The 22,268-nt window shown below is 37.4% G+C and overlaps 1 protein-coding gene across 1 annotated transcript in view; it reads right to left on the reverse strand.

Annotated features, from left to right (window-relative positions):
- SRGAP1 (SLIT-ROBO Rho GTPase activating protein 1) overlaps window positions 1-22,268 on the reverse strand; it is a 317,403-nt gene that overhangs the window by 34,560 nt on the left and 260,575 nt on the right. Inside the window, exons 13-18 of the mRNA XM_017872537.1 lie at window positions 20,817-20,919; window positions 17,240-17,300; window positions 17,028-17,105; window positions 14,861-14,995; window positions 3,073-3,178; window positions 81-305 (exon numbers count right to left, since the gene is read on the reverse strand). Of these exons, the coding sequence (XP_017728026.1) occupies window positions 81-305; window positions 3,073-3,178; window positions 14,861-14,995; window positions 17,028-17,105; window positions 17,240-17,300; window positions 20,817-20,919 (708 nt within the window). The remainder of the gene's footprint in view (window positions 1-80; window positions 306-3,072; window positions 3,179-14,860; window positions 14,996-17,027; window positions 17,106-17,239; window positions 17,301-20,816; window positions 20,920-22,268) is intronic.

Below are 22,268 nucleotides of genomic sequence, written 5' to 3' on the forward strand. Positions count from 1 at the left end.
AACTCCTTCTTCTAATCAAATGGACAGTTATATTTCCACAATTTTCGGTGGGAGAGGAGGACTAAAATTCTTAGACTTACCAATAGTCATCTCCAGCCATACATTTCTCATAAACAGGGCCGTCCAGCTCTTTAGCATCTGGGAAAATAGTCTCATGGTGGATGATGATGGTTTTAATAATTTCATTCACATGTGCTTGGCAAGACACTTGATCCTGTATTTCTGGGACAGGCATCAACGTTGGGCCAAAGCAAATGGCCAGGTTATAAGGGTCCATCATATTCTCATCGCTGTACTGTGATAGACTACAAAAGGAAACAAGAAAGGAGTTATAAAAGAACAAAGAGAAGAAAAGGGCATACATGTTTAATAATAAGACACTTCAATACTTTAATAAGATACTTCAACTTTAAATTGGCTCAGCAAATCCCAAAGAAAGTGAAATGACTTATGACCTTAACTAAGTAGAAACTGAGAGGGGATTCTAAGTCCTATTTGCTTAATTAAGTTGCATTTTTCAAAGTCAGGAGGGGGTTTAATATAATATTCACTACAATGGAGACCAGGATCATGTAAACGAGTTTTATTTGCAAATTCGACAGTCAGGCTCTAAATGCTCCTCAAGTAAATTTGGGATACACAGTAAGGATTTCCATAAAGCTTTATAGATGTCTTTAAAATTGTCTTCTCTCCATTCAAATATATCTCAGATTTGTAGTTTTCTCCTATAAATCTTGGAGAAAGCCTAGAAGAAAACAAAGAACCTTTTCTTTGTAACTACTGAAAGGAGCAAATAACTCCAGGCTTTATAATCTGCTTTTGGGTAAGACAATCAATGCTAGGTGACAACCAGTGTCACAGAAGCCATTATAAATACAAGAAAAGGGGAAAAGAATCTTCAATTCTCTTACTCTATGCAAGGCTTGCAAACTGTAGGGGAGATTTCCAGTTGTCTAGTACTAATTTCTACATTCTATTCAATGGGTATTTGTGAAATATTTTCACAGTGATTCAAAATAAGCCAGCTCTTTAGTGCTATGCTCCCTGCTCTAGGGAGAGTTTAGATATGTTATCTTTCAGTGTATAGAATGTCAGTCTTGAAAGGAAATGTAAAATCCAGGTGAACATATGACAAATGGAAGGAGAAAAAGGAGACTCAACTACCTTTGTGAGATGATGACAGATACAAAGAAACTGAGATACCACATGACATACTTTACCCTTTTTTGGAAATAAGATAGTCTAGAAAGTAGAAAATACAAAAGCATAATTTCCACAGCTAACATATGTTTTTCCCTTCTGCCATTTCTCAAACACACAATATTTTAAAAAATTCACAATAAGAGTAAACGATCATGTTACAGATCATCTTGAAAATGGATGAATCTTGAAAATGGAGATTCTGAATAAGAATGGCCTAATTTCCAAAAGACATACTTCAGCTCAGTGGAGACAGACACAGTTAATCTTTCTGGGTCTCTAGTGCTGGCTTGCAAACAAAAACTTGATGTAAAAATGTTATTTCCAAGTTTTGATTTTGCAGTAAAATAATAGCTTATCTCTCTTTTCACAATCCCCATCCCAAGCATCCTGCCCTAGAGGCTGGGCCATTGTGTCTGCATGAAGGCAGGTGCAACCAGCCAGAGGGCCTCTGGGTAGAACCACTGGAAGCAATGCCAGCAACACCCATGGTGCATTTGCCATTCTTCTGAGATGCATGATGAGTTAGGTTCAGGTTTTGAGAACTTTCTTAATTAACAGACTGCTTTCCTAGTCCATTGTGGATTATTAGTTCACAGTGGAATTTGTTCAGGTGTGTCAGGAAGATTTGGTAGGAATGGTATGGAGGGGGCCAGTAGGAACGCAAGGTACTCCATCCTGGGGTATTGTGGTGGTGGTAGTGGTGGTGGTGGTGGTGGTGGTGGTGGTGGTGGTGGTGGTGAGGCGGGAACAGGCAAGCCTCTGGATTTTTAAAACTGCCTGAGTGACTGTGTTTCCTTAAAGGTAAAAATGTACAGCGTCTAGCCTAAACATAGTTTAAACCTATCTCTCTAGATACTGCTTATTTCTAGTGGTGATGAATGTACAAAGGGGTTGCTACTGTCATTTGTGAATGTTTTAGGCACCACAGGTCAGCAGTAGAGTTTCATTCTGTATGGTTCTCTGCCAACATTTCCCTATTGTATGATACTAGGCTCCTGGGGTCAAGCTGAGTGGGTATGATTTCAGGACTAGTCAGCAGGATTGTAATAAATCACCGTGGCTTTTGAGAACTCCAAATGTCCCATGAAATACCGAAAAGAAAATACCCGAATTTTAGGAAAGGAGAATCCATGCTAGCATGAGAAGGCATTTCCCCAAGTTTATTCAAGAAGTTGATGCCCCTGCATTTCTTTATTTCCAGCTGCTTAACTGAAATGCTGAATAGCAAGGGGATTCTTAGTAGGACGTGGGGAAGCTGTTCTTATAATGGAACCCATACAGCAGGAAGTAGCATAGCTGAAAATCAAGTTGCCGAAATTAAAAGAATAAAGTTCTTTGAAAATTATGTAGTAATTTAAAAGATTTGTTACTTTGTTTAAGAGAACATTTTGAGGTAGTTTCTTCTTGATAAGGTCTCATTACAGTGAATTTGCAGAAATTCTTTTTTGGATCTGTGTACAGCTCTCATCTATGATTTTCTTCCATCCCCAACTACAATATTAAAAAGTCACAGAAATTTTCCGCAATGAACAGCCAGTTTCCATCATTTTGACAAAAACATTCATGACAGTTTTGGATGGAAGTTGGAAAACACTGAATAACACTTTTCACTGAAAAGTGTTTTTTTTTTTTTTTTTTTTAAGTAATATTTAAATATCTTTGCATTTGTGGCTACAGTTTCTACATCCAGGGTAGGGCTTTAATCTATCAATGACGTTGATCTGCTGAGGAAAAATGTACCTTCAGTCTATATTCAATCATTTTTCTCTTTGACGCTGCTGATAAATGGAACCCAATGTACATTTTGCAGGATCCGAGAACAAAGACAGAATTCAGATGGGCCTTTTGTCACAGCATTCAGGTACTTACTGATTGAGGAAGGCAAAGAGGTACCTCATCACTATAAGGACCGACCTGGGCAAAGTCAGGAGGAGTTTGCGGATGTGAAGCGCCCTCTCATAGAGATGATCTATTCCTACAGACGGAAGATGACATGGTGAGAGTCCTTTCACTCGCCACATTTAAAACAGAACATTGCAGTACATGGATTACCGGTACACATCTGAATACAAGCAACACCTTGCTCTTGTGTGAGATGCAGTTGTAACCAAAACAGTGAATAAATGATCGGCTTGAGCATACCACCATTCCAGAGGGCTTCTCCTCTGACCCTCACCATTTTCTCTGACTTTCATGGACTTGGCTTTGAGTAGTTTAGAGTCTTCTAGATTTAAAAACCATTTTTTTCCTTTGCTGCTAATTCTAAATTTTGCATCTGATATGATTTCAACTTCTTCTTGCTGCACGCTAACCAAAGTAGCTTTCTGGGGCAATGCACCCCTTCCCCAACTGTTACGCATTAATTCATCATATATTTGTCTATGACTATGATCCAGGCAATGTGCCAGGTTTAGAATCTCTCCTTTCTCAAAATTACCATTGCGTTTTACTTATATAGCTTTTCACCTTGTATTACATTATACCATCAATATTAGGACAGCCTACCAGGTTTCAAGCACTAGGAATACATTAGCAATACAATTCCTGCCTTCATATGATGTATGCCCTAATGTTTACAGCTATTTATTTCCTTATCTCGTCCTCCCTGTGGGATGGTGAGCTCCCCCAAGAGAGGATTACCTGAGACTAGTGTTATGCTACCTCTTCACCGGGAATACAAACTGTCCAAAGTGTCTCAGTACTAAAGTGCTTGTGAACATCAGCAAAAAGGTTACCACTACAACACATTATTGGTATAATTCTCTATATATTTAAAAACACATTTTCACACTTGCTGTCTAAGTTAAAGGGAATAACAAACTTTGCAGTAGGCAGAGCACACACTGTCATCCCCATTTATCAGATTAGGAAAATGAGAACTGGGCTAGTGGTACACCCAAGGTCAGCAGGCTAGAAGGGGGAGAGCTGGGACCACAACCTATGTGTCCTGTTTCGTAAGTCTGGTTTCATAAGTCTGTTTCATAAGTCTGTTTCCTGTTTCCTAAGTCTGGTTGCCTTTCTTCGATCCCAAGACTACAACTTTGTAGAGTTGTACCTTTACAAAGTACAACTTTGAAGATACCCAATAAGTATATATTTAAGAAAATATTTCCAAAAAAGTAGTATGTTTGAAAACATTTATGAAGCTTTCTATACTTTGTATCACCATACTGTTCTTAATTGCTCTTGAGATATTCATGAAAATACCTGAAAATTCTCAGTCCATAGCCTCTGACACCATAGTCAACTCATTCTCCTTATTATTATTGTTGTTTTTTAAACCTTCTTCCACCCACAAATGTGGATAACTCTCCAAGATTTCTACCTGGTTCTCCTCAATGGCAACCTCATCCAGTTGCAAGGTTATAAACATCACTTCTAAGATGATATCTTTGCTTCATTTTTCTCCCTTGAATGGAAAAGAAGTCCTGTAGTTTCTAGTTCTAGATATCTCACTGCTAATTTTCTAATTGAAGTCTTGATTATTTCTAAATTAGACTATCAAAATACTCTCCTAACTCAGTTTCCCTTTCCAATTCCTCTTGTATCAGTGGTTCTCAACCTTGACTTGGATTCACTTGGGGAGATTAAAGATGCTGATGCCTGAGATTCTTTTATGCAGCCAGGGTTGAGAACCACTGTCTTAATTACTCTCGCCAAGCTCATTTCCCTGGAATCTTGAGAGCTGACCCCAGCTGTTTTCCACTTATTATCAAACTGGGCATTTTATTTTCCCTTCTGCATAGCTGAAAAGGTGTGAAAAATCTATTAGCAATATTCTTGATTAACCAAGAATGAGTTGACAAAACAAGCAATAATTTTTCAGGATTCCTGGGAAAAAAACACTTCCATTCCCACCTTTAAGTATGCCAAAGTTGGAACCGTAGCTCTGCCATCTTTTAGCAAATGCAATTTCAGAAACTCTTGAACCAGAGTGTAAGTAAAACATTATCATGCAATTAACATTCTCATTCTTTCATTTTTATTCTTTCACTATAAACCTATAATTTATAATAGTGTGATCTTAGTAATACTGAATTGGATATATTACATTTTGCCTTTTTTATTTGTAAAATTATTTCAGAATGGAAAAACTATAATGCTATGAACAAGGCAGATTAGGGTTAACATCTATTGCATACAAGCACTTTAACATACTTCCCAAGCAATGGTTTCAATTATTTTTTCCCCTGAAAACAGGGAATAAGATGCTTAAAAAGAAGTTATTCAACAGGTGTATAAATTCTCTCAGGCCACAATAACTCAATAATTAAGTTATCAACATATCCACCCAATTCAGTCCTAGCAGGATCAAGACATGTCCCAGAGTAAGCTGTTTAGCTCCATGACAACTTCAAGTGATGTGTGCAAAACCACACTGTACAAAGAGGGGAGATGAAATGCCTACAGATGAAGTAATTTGAAAGTCATTGAGAATTTAATGGGGGGAATTTTGTACCTTTAAATACTATTTCAACACAGCTGCATTATTATCTCATATCAGAAATTAACTAGTTGAATGTCTATTACCTAAAACAGCTGATTTTATAAAAAGTGTAATGTTGTTGCCACTTTAAGGAAGACAAAGATGATTTAGCATACCTGCATCTAGAAAGCCTATCTCTAAAATGAAAAGAAAACCCTTCAAAAGCAAAATTATACATATTATGATTTATTCTTAAGACAACAACAAAACTTCTCCCACTGTTTATTGAGGATCTTGGGTGTTTCAAAAGTGAAGTTTCCTCATTCTCCAAGCAAATCCTCATTTTAAAGTTAAGGTCGAGGCTAAGGTGAGAAAATTGCTTGAGCCCAGGAGTTCAAGGCTCCAGCGAGCTATGATCACATCACTACACTCTAGTCTGGGCAACAGAGCAATACATCATCTCTAAAAAAGTTAATAATCATAAAATTAAGGTCATCTATCAGGGACAGGATTTTTGTAGCTTAACGCTAGTTTTGAAGTCCTAGAGTTAAAAACAAAAGGAAAGGAAAGGATGTAAAAAGAACCACTCTTACTATATTATTCATCTTTAATATTTGTCAAATCCCATAGATGGCCAGTCACTCTGGAAGCTACATTCTCTATAACTACAGGACATAGGCATTACTTCCAAGAGGTTTTGTTGTTGTTGTTGTTTTTGAGACAGTGTATCACTCTGTCATCTAGGCTGGAGTGCAGTGGGGCAATCTCAGCTCACTGCAACCTCCGTCTCCCAGGTCCAAGTGATTCTGAGGCCTCAGACTCCCAGGTAGCTGGGATTAGGAGCATCCACCACCATGCCTAATTTTTGTATTTTTAGTAGAGAGGGGATTTTGCCAAATTGTCCAGGTTGGTCTCGAACTGCTGGCCTCAAGTGATCTGCCCACCTTGGCCTCCCGAAGTGCTGGGATTATAGGTATGAGCCACCATGCCCGGCCCCAAGATGTTTAATCTTAATTCAAGATCCTCTTGTTTCTGTATCTCGGTTCTAAACTTAGTCCCTCTATCTCTTAAAGGCAGTTCTAAAATTTTATTTAACAAGAATTGAGGGAACAAATATTTGTACACCAGTTTCAGAGTAGCATTATTCATAATAACCAAAAGGTAGAGACAACCTAAATGTTCACTGACAGATGAATGGATAAACAAAATGTGGTCTGCACACACAATGGAGCATTATTCAGCCTTAAAAAGAAACAAATTTCTGACACATGCTACAACATGCGTGAGTCTGGAGGACACTATGCTAACTGAAGCTAGTCACCAAAAGAACAAACATTATATGATTCCACTTATGTTAGGTACCTCAAATAGGCAAATGCATAGAGACAGAAAGTAGAAGAGATAAAGCCAGGGCCTGGGGCAGAAGTGCAGAAGGATGGGGAGTTATTGTTTGATGAGCACAGAGTTTCTGTTTGGGAAGATGAAAAAGTTCTAGAAATGGATAGTGGTGATAATTGTGAATGTACTTAATGCCACCAAACTGTACATTTAAAAATTGTTAACATGGTAAATTTCATTTTATATATATATGGCTTTATATATATGGTTATATATATATATGGTTTTATATATATATATGGTTATATATATATATTACCACAACAAAAGAATGAGGGGGTCTGTGGGATGCAAATGAAAGATTTCAGGGGAAAAGCAACAAGGACATAAGTGACACCAAAAAGACTAGATAAAGTTATGTGAGGCAGATGTACATTCTCTATAACTACAGAAACATAAATCAAAGCAAAACAGAACTGCTGGCATTCCTGAAGTAGTAGCAAATCTATTCGTCTTGAAGGCTTCCGACCGTGATGGCTGCGAGCAGGACTCCCAATTCTACCTGGCTGGCTGCTCAACAGGCGCGCGATGTGCCTCCGACGGGAGCTTTGCTCTGGTACAAATGACTCACTTACTCTCGAGTCCAGTTAGCCGGCAAAATTTATGGTTGCTGCTGACACTCTGATGAATGTGCATTCTTAGCTGGCTCTGAGTGTGGCAATTCATGGTCTTTCACAATTTCATGCTGGAGGGAAAGATGGGTCTTTTCTTCCCCTCAGAAAAGTTGTCAGTGAGGAAAATCAGTATTTCATTCGGACTTCTTGTAAGCTGGGCTTTGTTTTCCACAATTCAAAGTCTCATGTAATTAGGTAAAAGTGGCATTCATCCAACCTTGATCACATGCTCAAAGCTCCCTGGGTTAATTTATGTTCTTTTCCCAGCAAGGCAAGATTCTCATGTTAGCGTCCCAACTTCCCAGCAGGCGGCTCAGTCAGCTCCATGTAAATGCATGTGAAAAATTTACCATCAAACACAAGTTACTTCAGCAAATGGCAAAAAGTTCAAATGGTCATCACTCTGAAAATACTGGTTCTTCTGTGGACTATTTGTAGAAGTATTTGTTTGCCAGGAAACAAATAATAAATCACAAGATGCAAATTTCTCCTTAGGTATGAAGGCAGGGGAAGGAAATTGCTCGGTGACCACATTTAGAAACTGTTTATTTAACAGTGGGTACACACAAACTTGTGAGTTCCATAGCCTAACAGCTGGCATTCAAGATGAATGTACCAGTTTCAGGACATTTTTAGGTTCACACTAACAATGTCAAGGTGTTCATCAAACCTTTGTACATAATTGTTTAATAGACTGACTTCTGTGAATTAAACCATTGATGCCTCTCCTAAATAACAGCACTATAGAAATACATACATAGATGTTTCCTGTTCTGCTGAATTAACATATTGAGGTTAGGAAAGAAACTGAGTCTTAGCCTAGAGAGCTTTACCTACTCAGTTCAGATACTCAGCCTATTAAATATTTTTAAGGGTAAAGGAAAAATTAAGAACATTATTATAAGGCATCAAACAGAAATTTAGAATTCAGAGAGAAAACCACCATGTAGGTCCATAAAGCTGAAAGAAATTTTTATAGCGAAAACATATTAGAGCACCAGAAAAGAGTTCAAAACGTTTTTCATGAAATAATTAGAAAAGGCAAATAAATTTAGGTACTAAGAAGCTCATCATAGTATTTTGGCATAATTGCAAAATCACTGGAAACAATCTAAATGTCTAAACTAGGGGATTTGTTACATAAAATAGAAATCATAGGGTCACTAAAAGCTATATTTTGAAAATAATATTACTGAGTTTTAAAAAAAGTGGTTTATGAAGAGCCAGTGTGGCGTGACATAATTTTTTACAACAGCTTGGCTGGGCACAGTGGCTCACGCCTTAATCCCAGCACTTTGGGAGGGTGAGGTGGTTGTATTGCTTGAGTCCAGGAGTTCAACACCAGCCTGGGCAATGTGGTGAAACCACATCTCTACCAAAAAAATACAAAAATTAGCTGGGTGTGGTGGTGCACGCCTGTGGTCCCAGCTACTTGGGAGGCTGAGCGGGGAGGATCGCTTTAGCCTGGGAGGCAGAGGTTGCAGTGAGCTGTGATCATGCCACTGCAATCCAGCCTGGACAACAGAGTGAGAGCCTGTCTCAAAAACATTTTTTTTTTACAACACCTTTATTGAGATATAATTAATATATGATATGATTTACCCATTTACAGTTTACCAATGATTTTTAGTACACTTAGAGTTGTGCAAGATCACCTCAATCATTTTAGAACATTTTCATCACTTCAAAAACAAACCTCTTATCCATTAGTGGTCACTTGGTACAATATAATTTTTATGAAAAGTACATAGGAATGGTGTACCCACAAAATGGATTATTATTTGGCAATCAAAAAGAATGAAGTACTGATACCTACTGTAGCATGGATGATCCTTGAAAACATTATGCTAAGTGAAAGCCAGTCACAAAGGACAACATACTGTCTAATTCTATTCATATGAAACGGCCAGAACAGGCAAATCTATAGAGACAGAAAGTAGATTAGTGATTGCCTAGGGCTGGGGGTGGTGGTGGTTATGAGTAAATGGGGAGTAATTGCTAATGTTTGCTGACTGGGGTTTCTTTTGGGGGTAATAAAAATGTACTATAATTGATTGTGGCGATGGTTGCACAATTCTGTGACTATACTAAAAACCACTGGCCTGTACTCTTTAATGAATTGTAGAATATGAGAATTATATCTCAATAAAGCTGTTTTACAAAGTACATAACTACTGTAGAAAACTCTGGAAAGATACTAAAAACGTTATCACTATCCCTGTGTACAGAAATTACAATTTGTTCTTAGTTTATAATTTTTCCACAGTGATAGCGTGTTAATTGCATAACATTAGGTTGGTGCAAAAGTAATCGTGATTTTTGCCGCTGAAAGTAATGGCAAAAGCCACAGTAACTTTTGCACCAACCTAACAAATAATTAAAAAAGCACTGACTACTCATTTGATGATTTAAGGAATTATTTTTTGTTTTAAGGGTATGATAATGGTATTGTAGTTATGTTGCATATTAACATGAAACACAATATTTGTTGTTGTTTGTTGTACACAAAATGTGTACATGCCAGTGGTTCTCTTTGGGTAGTGGAATTACGGAATTTTGGTACACAATATTTTGTTTTATGTGCTTTTGTGCATTTTTCAGGTACTCTACAATGACTTCATGTTGGCTTCATGATAGGAAAAAAAATTCTCCCTTAAGAAACCATTTCCTCATATCCAAGTAGTCATCTAAATAATAACACCTAATGCAAAATGAAGTGAAAATGTTTCATCTGGGCTCACAGCCTTAAGGCAGTCAGAAAAAAAACATGAATTACTTGAGTGGCTTTTCTAGGGCAAGTCACTTGAACTTATGCCCTAGGAAATCTCAGAGCCATGATACAAGGATATTCTAGAAGCTGCCCAGACTTTGTGGGTATGACCTGGAGCATTGACAAAACCACTCACAAAGTGGATGGTTAAAACAAAACAAAACAAAACAAAACAAAACAAAATAACTCTTGGGTGAGAAACTGAGAAATTACCAAGTTTGTCACTTCAAATTTATGCTGCATTTGGTTTTACTATGTCTTCATCCAGATAAGTAATCTTTAAAAAGAAATATACAATAAATTGGGGAAAAATAGTGCATTTTTTTTTTAAAAGGCCAAGATAAATTTCCTTTGACTACATGTATTTGTAAGCTTCCAAAGAATGTGGTCACTCAGGGTCATAAGGCGTAAACATGGCTGGATAATTACTCAACACACACACACACACACACACACACACACACACACACACACACACACACACCCCTTTCCCCAAACAATCCAAAAATAGGTAAGCGAAAAGTAGTGGATGCTCCAGAGACTCATGCGAACTCTTAGAAAAGATGAAAAGGGAAGATTTTTCTATACAAAATAACTGTCATGTGAAATTACTTTAATAGGGAAAATCAAACCCAATTACAGCAATGCTTACAAGATGACAAGAGTAAAAACAATCTATCAAACAGATCTCTCTTTCCTGTAAAATTTCAAAATCTTTGTTTCTATCGTATATTAACTTAGCCTGCATTTATTTGTAAATATCTTACCTTTCCTGCTATATTTTAGCCTCTTAAATGAAAGAATCAAGTCTCTGAATTCCTAGAAAGTTTTATACATTGTAGGCAATTAATCAAATTGGTTCAAATCATCAAAAGTCTGCAATATTGATAAGGGGATACAATGATAAAAGATGTATTATGCTACTCAAAGAATTTATTGAAAATCCAGGGAAAATGCAGGAAAATCCAGGAAAAATGTATTGTGGTCACATTGGTAAGAAAAAAATGCTTGCTTAGAGATAATAACATCCAAGAATCCTCTCTTTTTTAAGAGGTTAAATGTTGGAGGAAAAGGGGTTGTTATATAAAGAGGTTGTTAGTGTCAATATGTATATTTTTGAAAAACCTGCCATTCTGTAAAACTGTGGACTAAAAGTTTAACAAGACTTATGGGGAAAAATAGGGTTGGGGCAGACTATTCAACATTTATGAAACTTTGTAACTAGAGCACTAATGAAAACATTAACAATCCTATTAAAATCCAAGGATTATGAATCCATTGATTTTGATTAATCCATTGTTTTAATACAGGAGGGAATATCATTGTAGCTTCTTCATTTGCACTTGAGCACTGCAGGCACCGCCTACATAAAAGATATCTCCATAGATTTTTTTCCTTGTAGTTTACCTATTTGCTAAATATGACTCTAATTGTGAGAAAGCTTGACATGAATTGTTACAAAGCATTTAATGTGCTGGGAAAAATCATGCTGGTACCAATGTAACTTGAGGATAACACTAATATTTCTAAATTCATGTGAGTTAATTATGCCAAAGAAATGCATATTTAGCAGAACAGACAGATTGCTAAGTAGCTAACCCAGGTACTGGCATATGTGACCAGAGTTTATAGTCAGAGTAATTGTAATAGTAATGATGACAGCTTGCAACACTTACTGAGGGTTACTATGTGCCAGGCATGATGTTAAACCCTGAACATGGACTATCTCATTTATTCTTCACATAGACTCTATGAAGTAGATGAAGAAACAGCTATTTAATAAGATTAAGTATTAATCTTTGCTCAAGTTTATACAAAGTTGGAAAGTGGTAAAGCTAGGATTTGAACCTAGATCTTTCCGACTCTATGGCCTCAGTTATTAAAAACCACTATGAAATGTTATTTTTCATCCAATAAAAGTGTGAAATGATTCTACAATGGTAACTGACAATGTGGCCCAATGCTCTTTATCCAACTGGTACATGTACATGTTACAGCTGACATGATGTATGGACCTAGAAAACCACTAAGCATTGTACAGCACTTGTTATTTTTCCAGACTTAAGCTTTCTGGCTAGGATGTGAGGGAAATCTTTGGACATGGCCAAAGGAGAATTCCAGAAGTGAGACACCTCCTTTTCATTTCTTTCCAGCTGGGTCAGAGGTTCGTTGTGATGACTCAGGCTACGCAAGGGCCGTGGAATGGACGTGCAGCTGTACTTCTAAATTCCAATGGGACATCAGACTGGGGAGGATTATGACCGGGAAATTCATACCCAACTGGAGCCAGGACTCTACGCACCAATGCGAGACAAAGAACTTGTGGTGGAATCTTGACTTTTCAATTCATTTCATCTATAAATTCTATTTAACTTAACATGCTCCAGGAATTAACTAATTCCTAACATTTGGGACTGGCCAAATGTTAGGGCTGCAAAACTGAGTAATCCATAAATCCACAGGTCTGTGGAGCTAATTGTGGGCACTTCATTGAGCATATTCTGTGCCAGGCACTCTTCTTGGCATTTTACACGTATTAACTCACTAAATTCCCACAACCCTATGATGTAAGGATTAATGTTCTCCCTATGTTATAGGTGAGGAAACTGAGATGCAGAGAGCTTAAGAAACCTGCCTAAGGTCACACAGCTGATGAGTGTGTGGCACAGCTAGGATTTGAACTAGGCTCTTTGAATCCAGAGTCTCCATTCTTAACCTACTGCCTAAACTCCTTCTCTAGTAGTAGGAGACAGAGGGGTTAAACAAATTATAATGTGGGGAGATCAGAAAAATTCTAGACATATGTACCCAATAGAATTCTGGGAGAGGAGAAAGTGATTAATCCTGGTTGAAGTGGTGGGGAGGACAGAGTTGTGGGAGGAGTGCCAATTTGGCAAAGCCTTCGCAGCAGATGTTGAATGGTTATCAGGGACAGCTGAGGAAACAGCATAGGCAAGTGGATGGAGGTGGGAAATAGCCTGGCATGTGTATAGTCTGCTACTGCTGAAATATACAGTAAATATGGTAGCATAGCAGGGGAGGACTGTGTATCAGTAGAAGATATCAGAGAGAGGAAGAATTCAATTCTATGAATTGGCCATGCCATGGAGTTTACTTTTTCTTTTTTTTTGAGACAGTCTTACTCTGTCACTCAGGCTGGAGTGCAGTGGCACAATCTCGGCTCACTGCAACCTCCGCCTACCAGACTCAAGAGATCCTCCTGCTTCAGCCTCCCAAGAAGCTGGGAATCCAGGTGCATGCCACCATGCCTGGCTAATTTTTTATTTTTAGTAGAGATGGGGTTTTGCCATGTTGCCCAGGCTGGTCTCGAACTACTGGAGACCAAGCAATCAGCCCACCTTGGGGAGTTTGCTTTTATGTGGGAAATACTGAAATAGGTTTTAAACGGGGGAGAAAGCAAGCAACCCAGTTTTTTTTTTTTTCTTTTACTCTAGCTGCAGTGTGGAGAATGGAAGGATGCAGGGCCGGGGTCAGGGGGTAGGGGTTGGGAAAGGAAGGCAAAATCTAGAAGTAGAGTCCATTTAAGAGACTCTAACTATCCCCAGTGAGAAACCAAGGTGATGGGGATGGGGAAGGAGGGATGAGCAGCGAGATGTTTTTTTTGAGGCCAGATCAACAGGACTTGTTGATTCAGGTGGGGGGTCGGGGGACTGTAGGGAGGTTTCTTTATTAAGAGTAAAAAGTTGATTCTTATGAAGCCTAAGTGATTGAAGTCAGCTCTAGACTCTTACTGGGAACTCAGACTTAAAAGGGGTCCTGTATTTTTAGATGCATGGATCCTGATTGTGGCTAATAACTAATTCATGGTATCATTATTTTCACCTTCCTTTGTATAGTGTCAAAAAGCCCCACTGAAGTAAACAGCAATGCTTTACTTTGCCAATGATTATCAGTTTCATAATATGTCATACACAACCCCAGAGCAACTCTGCCTATTAGCTTGGGTTGCCCACTGACAGATAATTACCCCCTGGTGTTCCTGCACTGTAATAAGGATCTTTGATCTCATCTTACCCATTTCTTGAAATAACATTCAAAGATGGATAAATTACCCCACTCCTAAAATTGGTTGAGAAAAACCAAGAACCAAAAGCCAAGAAAAGGTCACATTTCCCAGCTTACAACTTTCTCCTTTCCCTTAGGCGGCTGACACCTGCCTTTCGGCTCAGTTTCAGCCATGAGTGGGAAGCTCCTGGCTTTCTGGAGCCAGAGGATGTTCAGGAGGAAAGCCCACTCAGTCGAGGGCGAGGCCATAGCTGGGAGGATGACTCGCACTTGATCCAGAAAGAAAGCAAATGGTCTCAGAAATATGGTGGTAATGGAGTAATGGTGGGAGTGGGGGTGTGTGGAGGGGGACAAGTGCCTTTTCCAGGAAGTTGGTTAGTGAAATAATTCTGGTGGGAAAAGACGAAAAAGAAGTCCACTTACTGATACAAGAAATCAGATCATTAAATCTTTCCTTAGGAAAGAGGGGGTTTTCCAGCCCACGGAAATAGAGCTTCAGAACGCCAGCAACTGAGTTAATATCATGGTTACTCTGGTCATCAGCCAAAGGATTTTCACCTAAAAAAAAAAAAATTTGTTACATTTATAGTGCTTCTTTTATCCGAACAAAATATATTTCTATGAACATACACAGTGCTATATATACATGTATCTTTTAATTACACTTTATGAAAGATTATATGGTACTAAAATTAAAATAATTGGTTTAGATATCCCACCCCATGATTAACCTAAAAATAGTTGACTAAAATAAAGCTTTTAAAATCTTATGCTACTAAACAATCTCTTACAAGTTACCCAAATCTTAAAAATAAAATATTGTGGAATTTATAAGTTTACCCAACCCCCACTTTTTAAAAGCTGAAATCTGTAATCTTAGTTTGACATGAATTCAAACACTACATCCTGTGTTTCTTACCCTACTGGAAAAAAGGCACACACACACATTGTCTGTCTGGCTATACTATGTGAGTCAGCAAAATTTATCAGAAATGTCATAGGCTCCACTGAATTGTGAACACCTACAATTAAATAAGTAGGTATTTCCCAAAGTGGCATGGTGGTGTTCACAGCACATCTGAAAGCTGTCTTAGCAGAGGGAGACTGTACAATCAGATAGAGGAACTTGAAAATACACCTTTCACGTTACCAAGGAGTTTGTATAAAAATTGGAAATTTAAAAAAATATATCACAAAATAAAATTATGTATTTTTTAATGGTAAACAACTTTAAAATATTAGGTAACTAGTCTGATGTTTCTCTCTGATAATTAAATTAAATTATTAGGCAACTAGTCTGGTTATTGTTCCTCTCAGAGATAAAATCCTTAAGAAGTTCAACACAAAATACAACCTTAATTCAAATTCTATTTTTTATTTACAGTTTTATGCTTCTCTTCTAAAGTTCACAAAAGTGTGCATTGCATTTTAATGTATTTTTTTTTTTGCTTCTTAGGGCAATTTATTTTAGGGATCTGTTGTTCCCTTTTCTCTGTTCCTAGGGCAAGAAATCACTGAACATGAATTTATCAGAATATAATAATTACTATTATTTTTGCCCACTGTGAGAAAGCCTCACCCAAGCAGATCACAAACAAGAAATACTGGGAAAACTTCCAAGGAAAAATGATAGCGTATTTTGCCTGTGGTGGCTAGCACAGAACCTGATACTTCACCATATTCCAACTTATCCTGAAGATGGCCAATGCATGAGACTTGACACATGTGGCTGCTCTGCTCTAACCATCAATTTGTACAGTTTTGCCGATGAGGAAATCGAGGCCAAATAGGAGTTGAGCGACTTGACCCATATCACATGATTGATTAGTGGCTGAGAGTCTGATATGATTCTAGGTCTGCCTGACATGAAAGTGTGCAGCTTTGCTAATTATAATGTGCTAATTGGAATGTTTCTAACATAAGGAAATTATATGTGCTTCAGGTGATGGATATGCCAGTTACCCTGATTTGATCATTATACATTGTATGCCTATGTTAAAACATCATATATACCCTATTAATACATAATACTATTACGTACCCATAATAGTTAAAAATACAAAATTAAGGGAAAAAAAGTATTGACATTGAAAAAAGATAATGTATACGGTAAATGACCCAGTTTAGTACAACTTATTTGACAGCCAATTATGAACAAGCATAAGGCACCCGCTAGGGTCACAGGGAAGGAGTCTGTGGACAGTGAGAAGAAAAAGGGAAGAGCTCTCGACAAAGGGAGCAGCTGGGCAGCTGGGAGGAGCTGCCTCCCTCACCTGCTATCTAGGCCCAGGGCTGCCCAGGCCACTCTTCTAGAACCTTTCAGCCCCACATTTGCTACACCTGGCACTGATTATCAATGTCAGCCCTCAACCAGGATGCAGAGCTCATATACTTTTCTAATTTTAATAACAAGGGCTTATAGTTTTGGTCCCGTTTCTCAGCTATTCTTAATGGATTCTTACAGCTGCACCCCTAATGTAGTACATACAAAGAAAGGTTTTGAGGATATACAGAGTAAGGGTGTCACTTCAGTTTACAGAACATGATGACTTTTCAACATGGTTTGCTATAGGGATAGACATACAATTACCTCTCTCAAATGAATTTTTAATATCATTGACTTCCACCTGGGAACCAGACACTCTGAAAATCCCCTGATGCTGAAGACCTAAAGAGAAAAGAAGGCAAAGAGGATAAAACTCCCATCACATTGTCTAGGTCCCTCTTTTCCCAGGAAGTAAATTTACTGAAACACTCCTAGTGATTTTTTAAAAAATAAGAATTCTGTAGTTTATGGCTTACCATAGAGATTGATGAACCGAATACAGCTTTCCACAATGAGGGGAATAACCTGTCCTGAGTCCTGGGTAAAGGGATAGAAACCAGTTAAGCTCAAGGGAGAGGTATAAACCCCTCATTATAATAAGGCTTACAGTTTAACAGTAATTAAAGAGGGATTTTTGCAGTTCTGGAGCAAACCAAATTAAATACATTTAAGGCAATCCTGTTTCAACTTACCCTGCTCTGCCTAGAGATGTCAAAAGCTAATTCATCTCTTTTCTAATATTAAGACTCACATACCAAAATGAATATGTGAATAAATCATTTTTAAAAGCTTATTTATGCAAGTGATCAATCTTTAATGGACTTAAAAAGAACTCTGTGTGTTATAATCATAGCATCTTCAGTTTGATTGGCTATATTCATCAAGAAAGACAACTTTTCAGCCATCTCAGGATTCTCTCTATGATATCCCTGAGAGTACATCACCTAGATGACAAGTTATAAAAGGGCTTCCATATCTATAGATGCCTAATCTGAGAATTGTTACAGAGATAATTAAAACATGTATTTATTTAGTTTACATCAGAACTTACAGATTTTTCATTATTACATTTTCATATTTTCAGGAATAAGAAAAAAATGGCACAAATATACATCGGAGTAGATCGTTTTTTTAGAAAGGAACATTTTTGGGCCTTCTTTCCCCACGTCTTGTAAAACAGTCACTGCCTTCTACTAAACAAATGTGAATTGTGGCAATGTTTTAAAACATGTATAGGATGACAAATGAGATGAAGGGCTGCTGAGGTCACAGTTAAATCTGTACCAATGCCATGTACTCCATGAAGTTACAGAAGGTTACTGACTACAGAATTATTTTTCATGTATTTTAAGACTCTGCTTTTCAGGAATTAGATCTTTTTTAAAAGCCAAAAAAACAAAACCACTGGGCTCAAAATGATTAGCTGACATCAGGTATTAATTCTTGAGGAATTTTATTTTGAAATGCAAAAAAACGTTGGTTGTCTTAATATATTAGAACAATTCAGAATCCATTAACCTTTCCAATTAAGCAGTGGGGGAAGGATTGGGAATAATGCAGTTCAGCAATTTAAACTCTTTACTATTCCTAGAATGGGTATTATACTTCTTAAGGAATTGTCTTATTTTAGGTTTTAAGACAATCTAATCAGTGTATAAACCAGTTAATGGCTCAATTACTTCTGGAGCCTGTATTAAGTTTCTCTAGTTAGTTAATTTGTTTTAGGAGTATAAATTTTATTAATTTCTTAAAGAAGAGTCTTAAGAATAAAGACACATTTTAGTGTGGACTAGCTGGCTCAGGAACAGTAATGTAATTACATCACAACTTACTGAATATGTGAAAGGATTTTTCTTTAAGATATAAGTGTTTTAGGGGTAGTAAACTATACGAACAATTCATGGAACACTAATCTGAAAGCAACATATTTTTAAATGTGATAAAAGGAGACCATTAATTTACATCTCTGCTGAACTTAGTGTTAAAACAAAAAGAAAAGCAAAGAATACAAGGTTATTAAAAGGAAAATGTTTGCACTAAGAAAGTTCTCAGTAAAAAATGTCTTAGGTTTTCATATTTTAAAATGTTCTTATATTTACATTTACTAATTGCTTTTTTAAAAGCTAATGATCAGTATTTCATTCAGATATAATTAATTTTGTAGTCAAAAGTAATGAGTATATGTGAGTTAATTTAATTTAATTTTATAGATTTCAGATGCATGGGTAGAAAACGTAAGAAAATATAAGAACAATGGATTGCATTCCATCTATCATTCAAACTAATCCTTTGGTGTCAGTTTTCCCATGAGAAAAAGAGAAAAAATGGTTTTGCTTTTGCTGTCTTCACAGTGACACTGTGGAGATTTCAAGTGAGCAAGGCCTTTTTAGAAGTGGAGAGGAGCCCTCTGTATTGTTTCTATTACCAAAGAGTCTTCAATGTGCCATCTGGGCGGTGAAGAGCTTCTGTAAGTGAATTTTCCATGATAGCTGGTTTATTTATTCTTTGGTACCTCAATTTACTTTTATTTAACTGCTCTTAACGAAAAATTGAAAAAATATATAAAATGTGCTTTTCTATCATCTTAAGCAGCCATTCTCATACCATATCATCAAATACAACAGAATCCTATGTCTGCTTCTTGCAGCTTTTCTATATTCTCTTTCTCTGCCAGGCCATCAGCTGCATATCTCATTGCTTTCATTTTATCGTTCCTCTCTCTCCATCTAATTTGTCCCTGCTTATAAGCCAGGGGCTGGGAAAATAGATAATCAAATTTGACAATAATTTTATATTAAATTAGAGCCAATAAGGTTCTTCTGGATTTAAGGCTTAAGGCAGATTTGTAATTGCTATTTAGGTTCTTCAGTGGCTTTTCACTTAATTCCAGAGTAGGGCTATTTTTAAGGCTGCCAGAGGTTTTTAATCTATGTATGTATGTATGTATGTATGTATGTATGTATGTATCTGTCCTTACACATGCCACGTGCACATTTATTTAATTGTTAGTACACTAATTCAATAAACAGACCTAAGAAAGTAAGGCATCTGTAACATATCATTAAGGGAGGTTATTAATGATGTGGTTTCTCAGATAAACTTAGTTTGCAGAAACACTGCAGCCCATGCCATAAAATGTGAACTATGAAGGAGAAAGCAAGCCCTTTACTTCTTTGTAAAATTCACACTAGGGTCCATAATCCAGTATTAAATGTGTATTTGGTATTTAACATTGACTTTCCCTAATAAAAGCCCTTGATCAAACTTGGTACATTGGCCAAACACATAATGTAAAAAGTAACACTTTAATGTACCCATTTTTCCTCTAGTGTTTGATTGCTACAGTTTCTAAGTAAAACCCATTTACAAACCTATCTAGTTTCCAAATGCAAACATTTTTCTTTTAAAAACCTTAACAATCTAATTAAAGCCAAGCATGAGCACGACTTGAAAATGATACCAACAGTGAAAGAGCACCCTCACGTCCCTCTAGCACTATACCTGATGTCTTGTGTGCGAGTTTCTTCGTCCTCGGCTAGAAGCATTATCAGAAATACAGGATGAAAAAGAAGACGAAGAGTAAACACAGCAGAGATACAAGGTATAGATCATAGGGTCTTACAATTCATTCAATATAATGAATTCCTCAAGTCATGGGAAATCAAAACTCCTGCTGTGCTTCAGAGCTAGCCTAACAAGCAGACTTTAAAGAATATTTTGTGCCATCTCATTTGCACGAGTAAAATACAACATTTTATCAGGTTGCTTTTAACTTTCTGTATAAATTATGGCTCTTTAAAAAAAAAATAAAGAAAGAGGGCTTTCTTTTGTGCCCACATAAATAATAATACCCACATTTATTCTCTCTTCTGAAGACACTCAACCCAAATATTCTTTCCTCTCTGACTTCAGGAAATATTATATTGATTTTCTGGGAAAGCAAAGAGCCCCAGGACAGACTTGGACATAATGACCTTCCTCCTCTTACAAGAGGCTGAGACCATTATAGTAAGAAGCATGGAGATCAGCCACGCAGATGGCTGGTGCCAGTACCTTGACGAATGTTTCCAAATCCCCATTAAACAACTTAGTATTATACTGTGAGCGGGGCCTGGACTTCCTGTGTTTCTGGGGCTTAGGGGGAACATTTGGAGGCCTAAGGGAAGGGAATATAATTACTGAGCATGGCAGAAATCAAACAATAAATGAAACATCTATAGGTCACATCAATATTACAAAACATGGGAATCTTGGGTTCCTTCCCCTCCCCCAGTCACAGGGGAAAACAGTCCTTCCCATTTCCCATTTATTTACTTTCACTTCTGTATCAAAAAACATACAAATTGTTTATTCACACTGCTGTTTCCCTGTATGTTGCAGCTGACATTTGTTTGTTTGCTGGTTTGTTTTAAAATAAACACTACCAAGTAGACTCGTTAGTTATTTGGCCAAACGTTACAAACCAGCATTCTTGCTATCTGGGTTACAAGTCACACAGTAAGATACAACCGGTCATAAAGATTAGGGCTCTGGTAGATCCCCAGATGAGGAATTAAATATAACATTTTCAGGTAGATGTAATTTTTTTTAATTTTTATTTTTTTTAAGACAGAGTCTTGCTCTGTTACCCAGGCTGGAGTGTAGTGGAATGAATGATCATGGCTCACTGCAGCTTCCACCTTCTGGGCTCAAGGGATCTTCCCACCTCAGCCCAAGCAGCTAGGACTACAGGCGCATGCCATCATGCCCAGCTAATTTTTAAATGTTTTGTAGAGACAGAACCCCCTATGTTTTCCAGGCTGGTCTTGAACTCCTGGGCTCAAAAGATCCTTCCACCTTGGCCTCCCAAAGTGCTGGGATCATAGGCGTGAGCCTCCTCACTCAGTCCAGCAAACCAATGCAAGTAACATCACATCTGTTCCATACCCCTCCAGTAGTAATGGGATTTTATTTTATGCAAAAGTAACTATTAATGGATTACAAGTAAAAAAAATAGTTTGGGTTCACTGCTTTTTCTAATTTGGGGGACATACAGGCTCGCATGAGTTATTACTTCTTTAGAACGAACTATTCCACCACCTAAATATCTGAGGATGTACTCGTTTATGCCACTGCAGACTCTCTTCCTCTCTAGTCTGCCCATTTGCTCTGGTGCATAAACCATTCTCTCTGACATATGCACATCTAGTGCAGCATGTAGTATATTTAGAAACTCTGTACCACCCTGCCCTGTGACTGCAGAGAGGGAACCTCTTCTGCTCTCTCCCGTTAGTGGAAAGAAGGCCAGAATTACCTGACTCAACTTCTACTACTGTGCTGAATGAAATACATGGAAGGAGAGCCCTGAGACCTGTCTCCAGATCCTTTAATGCAAAACTCCTTCTTAATTGCAAGGCTTATAGGAGGATACACACCACACCAGGAAATTGTGTAAAGCCCTTCATTAAGCTTCAGACTCTAGGAAAATTTATCTTTTTTAGTTCATTTAGTTTTAAGTTCAGAAGG

The sequence above is a fragment of the Rhinopithecus bieti genome, unplaced genomic scaffold (genome assembly GCF_001698545.2).
Source record: "Rhinopithecus bieti isolate Rb0 unplaced genomic scaffold, ASM169854v2 scaffold_1103, whole genome shotgun sequence".
NCBI lineage: Eukaryota > Metazoa > Chordata > Mammalia > Primates > Cercopithecidae > Rhinopithecus > Rhinopithecus bieti.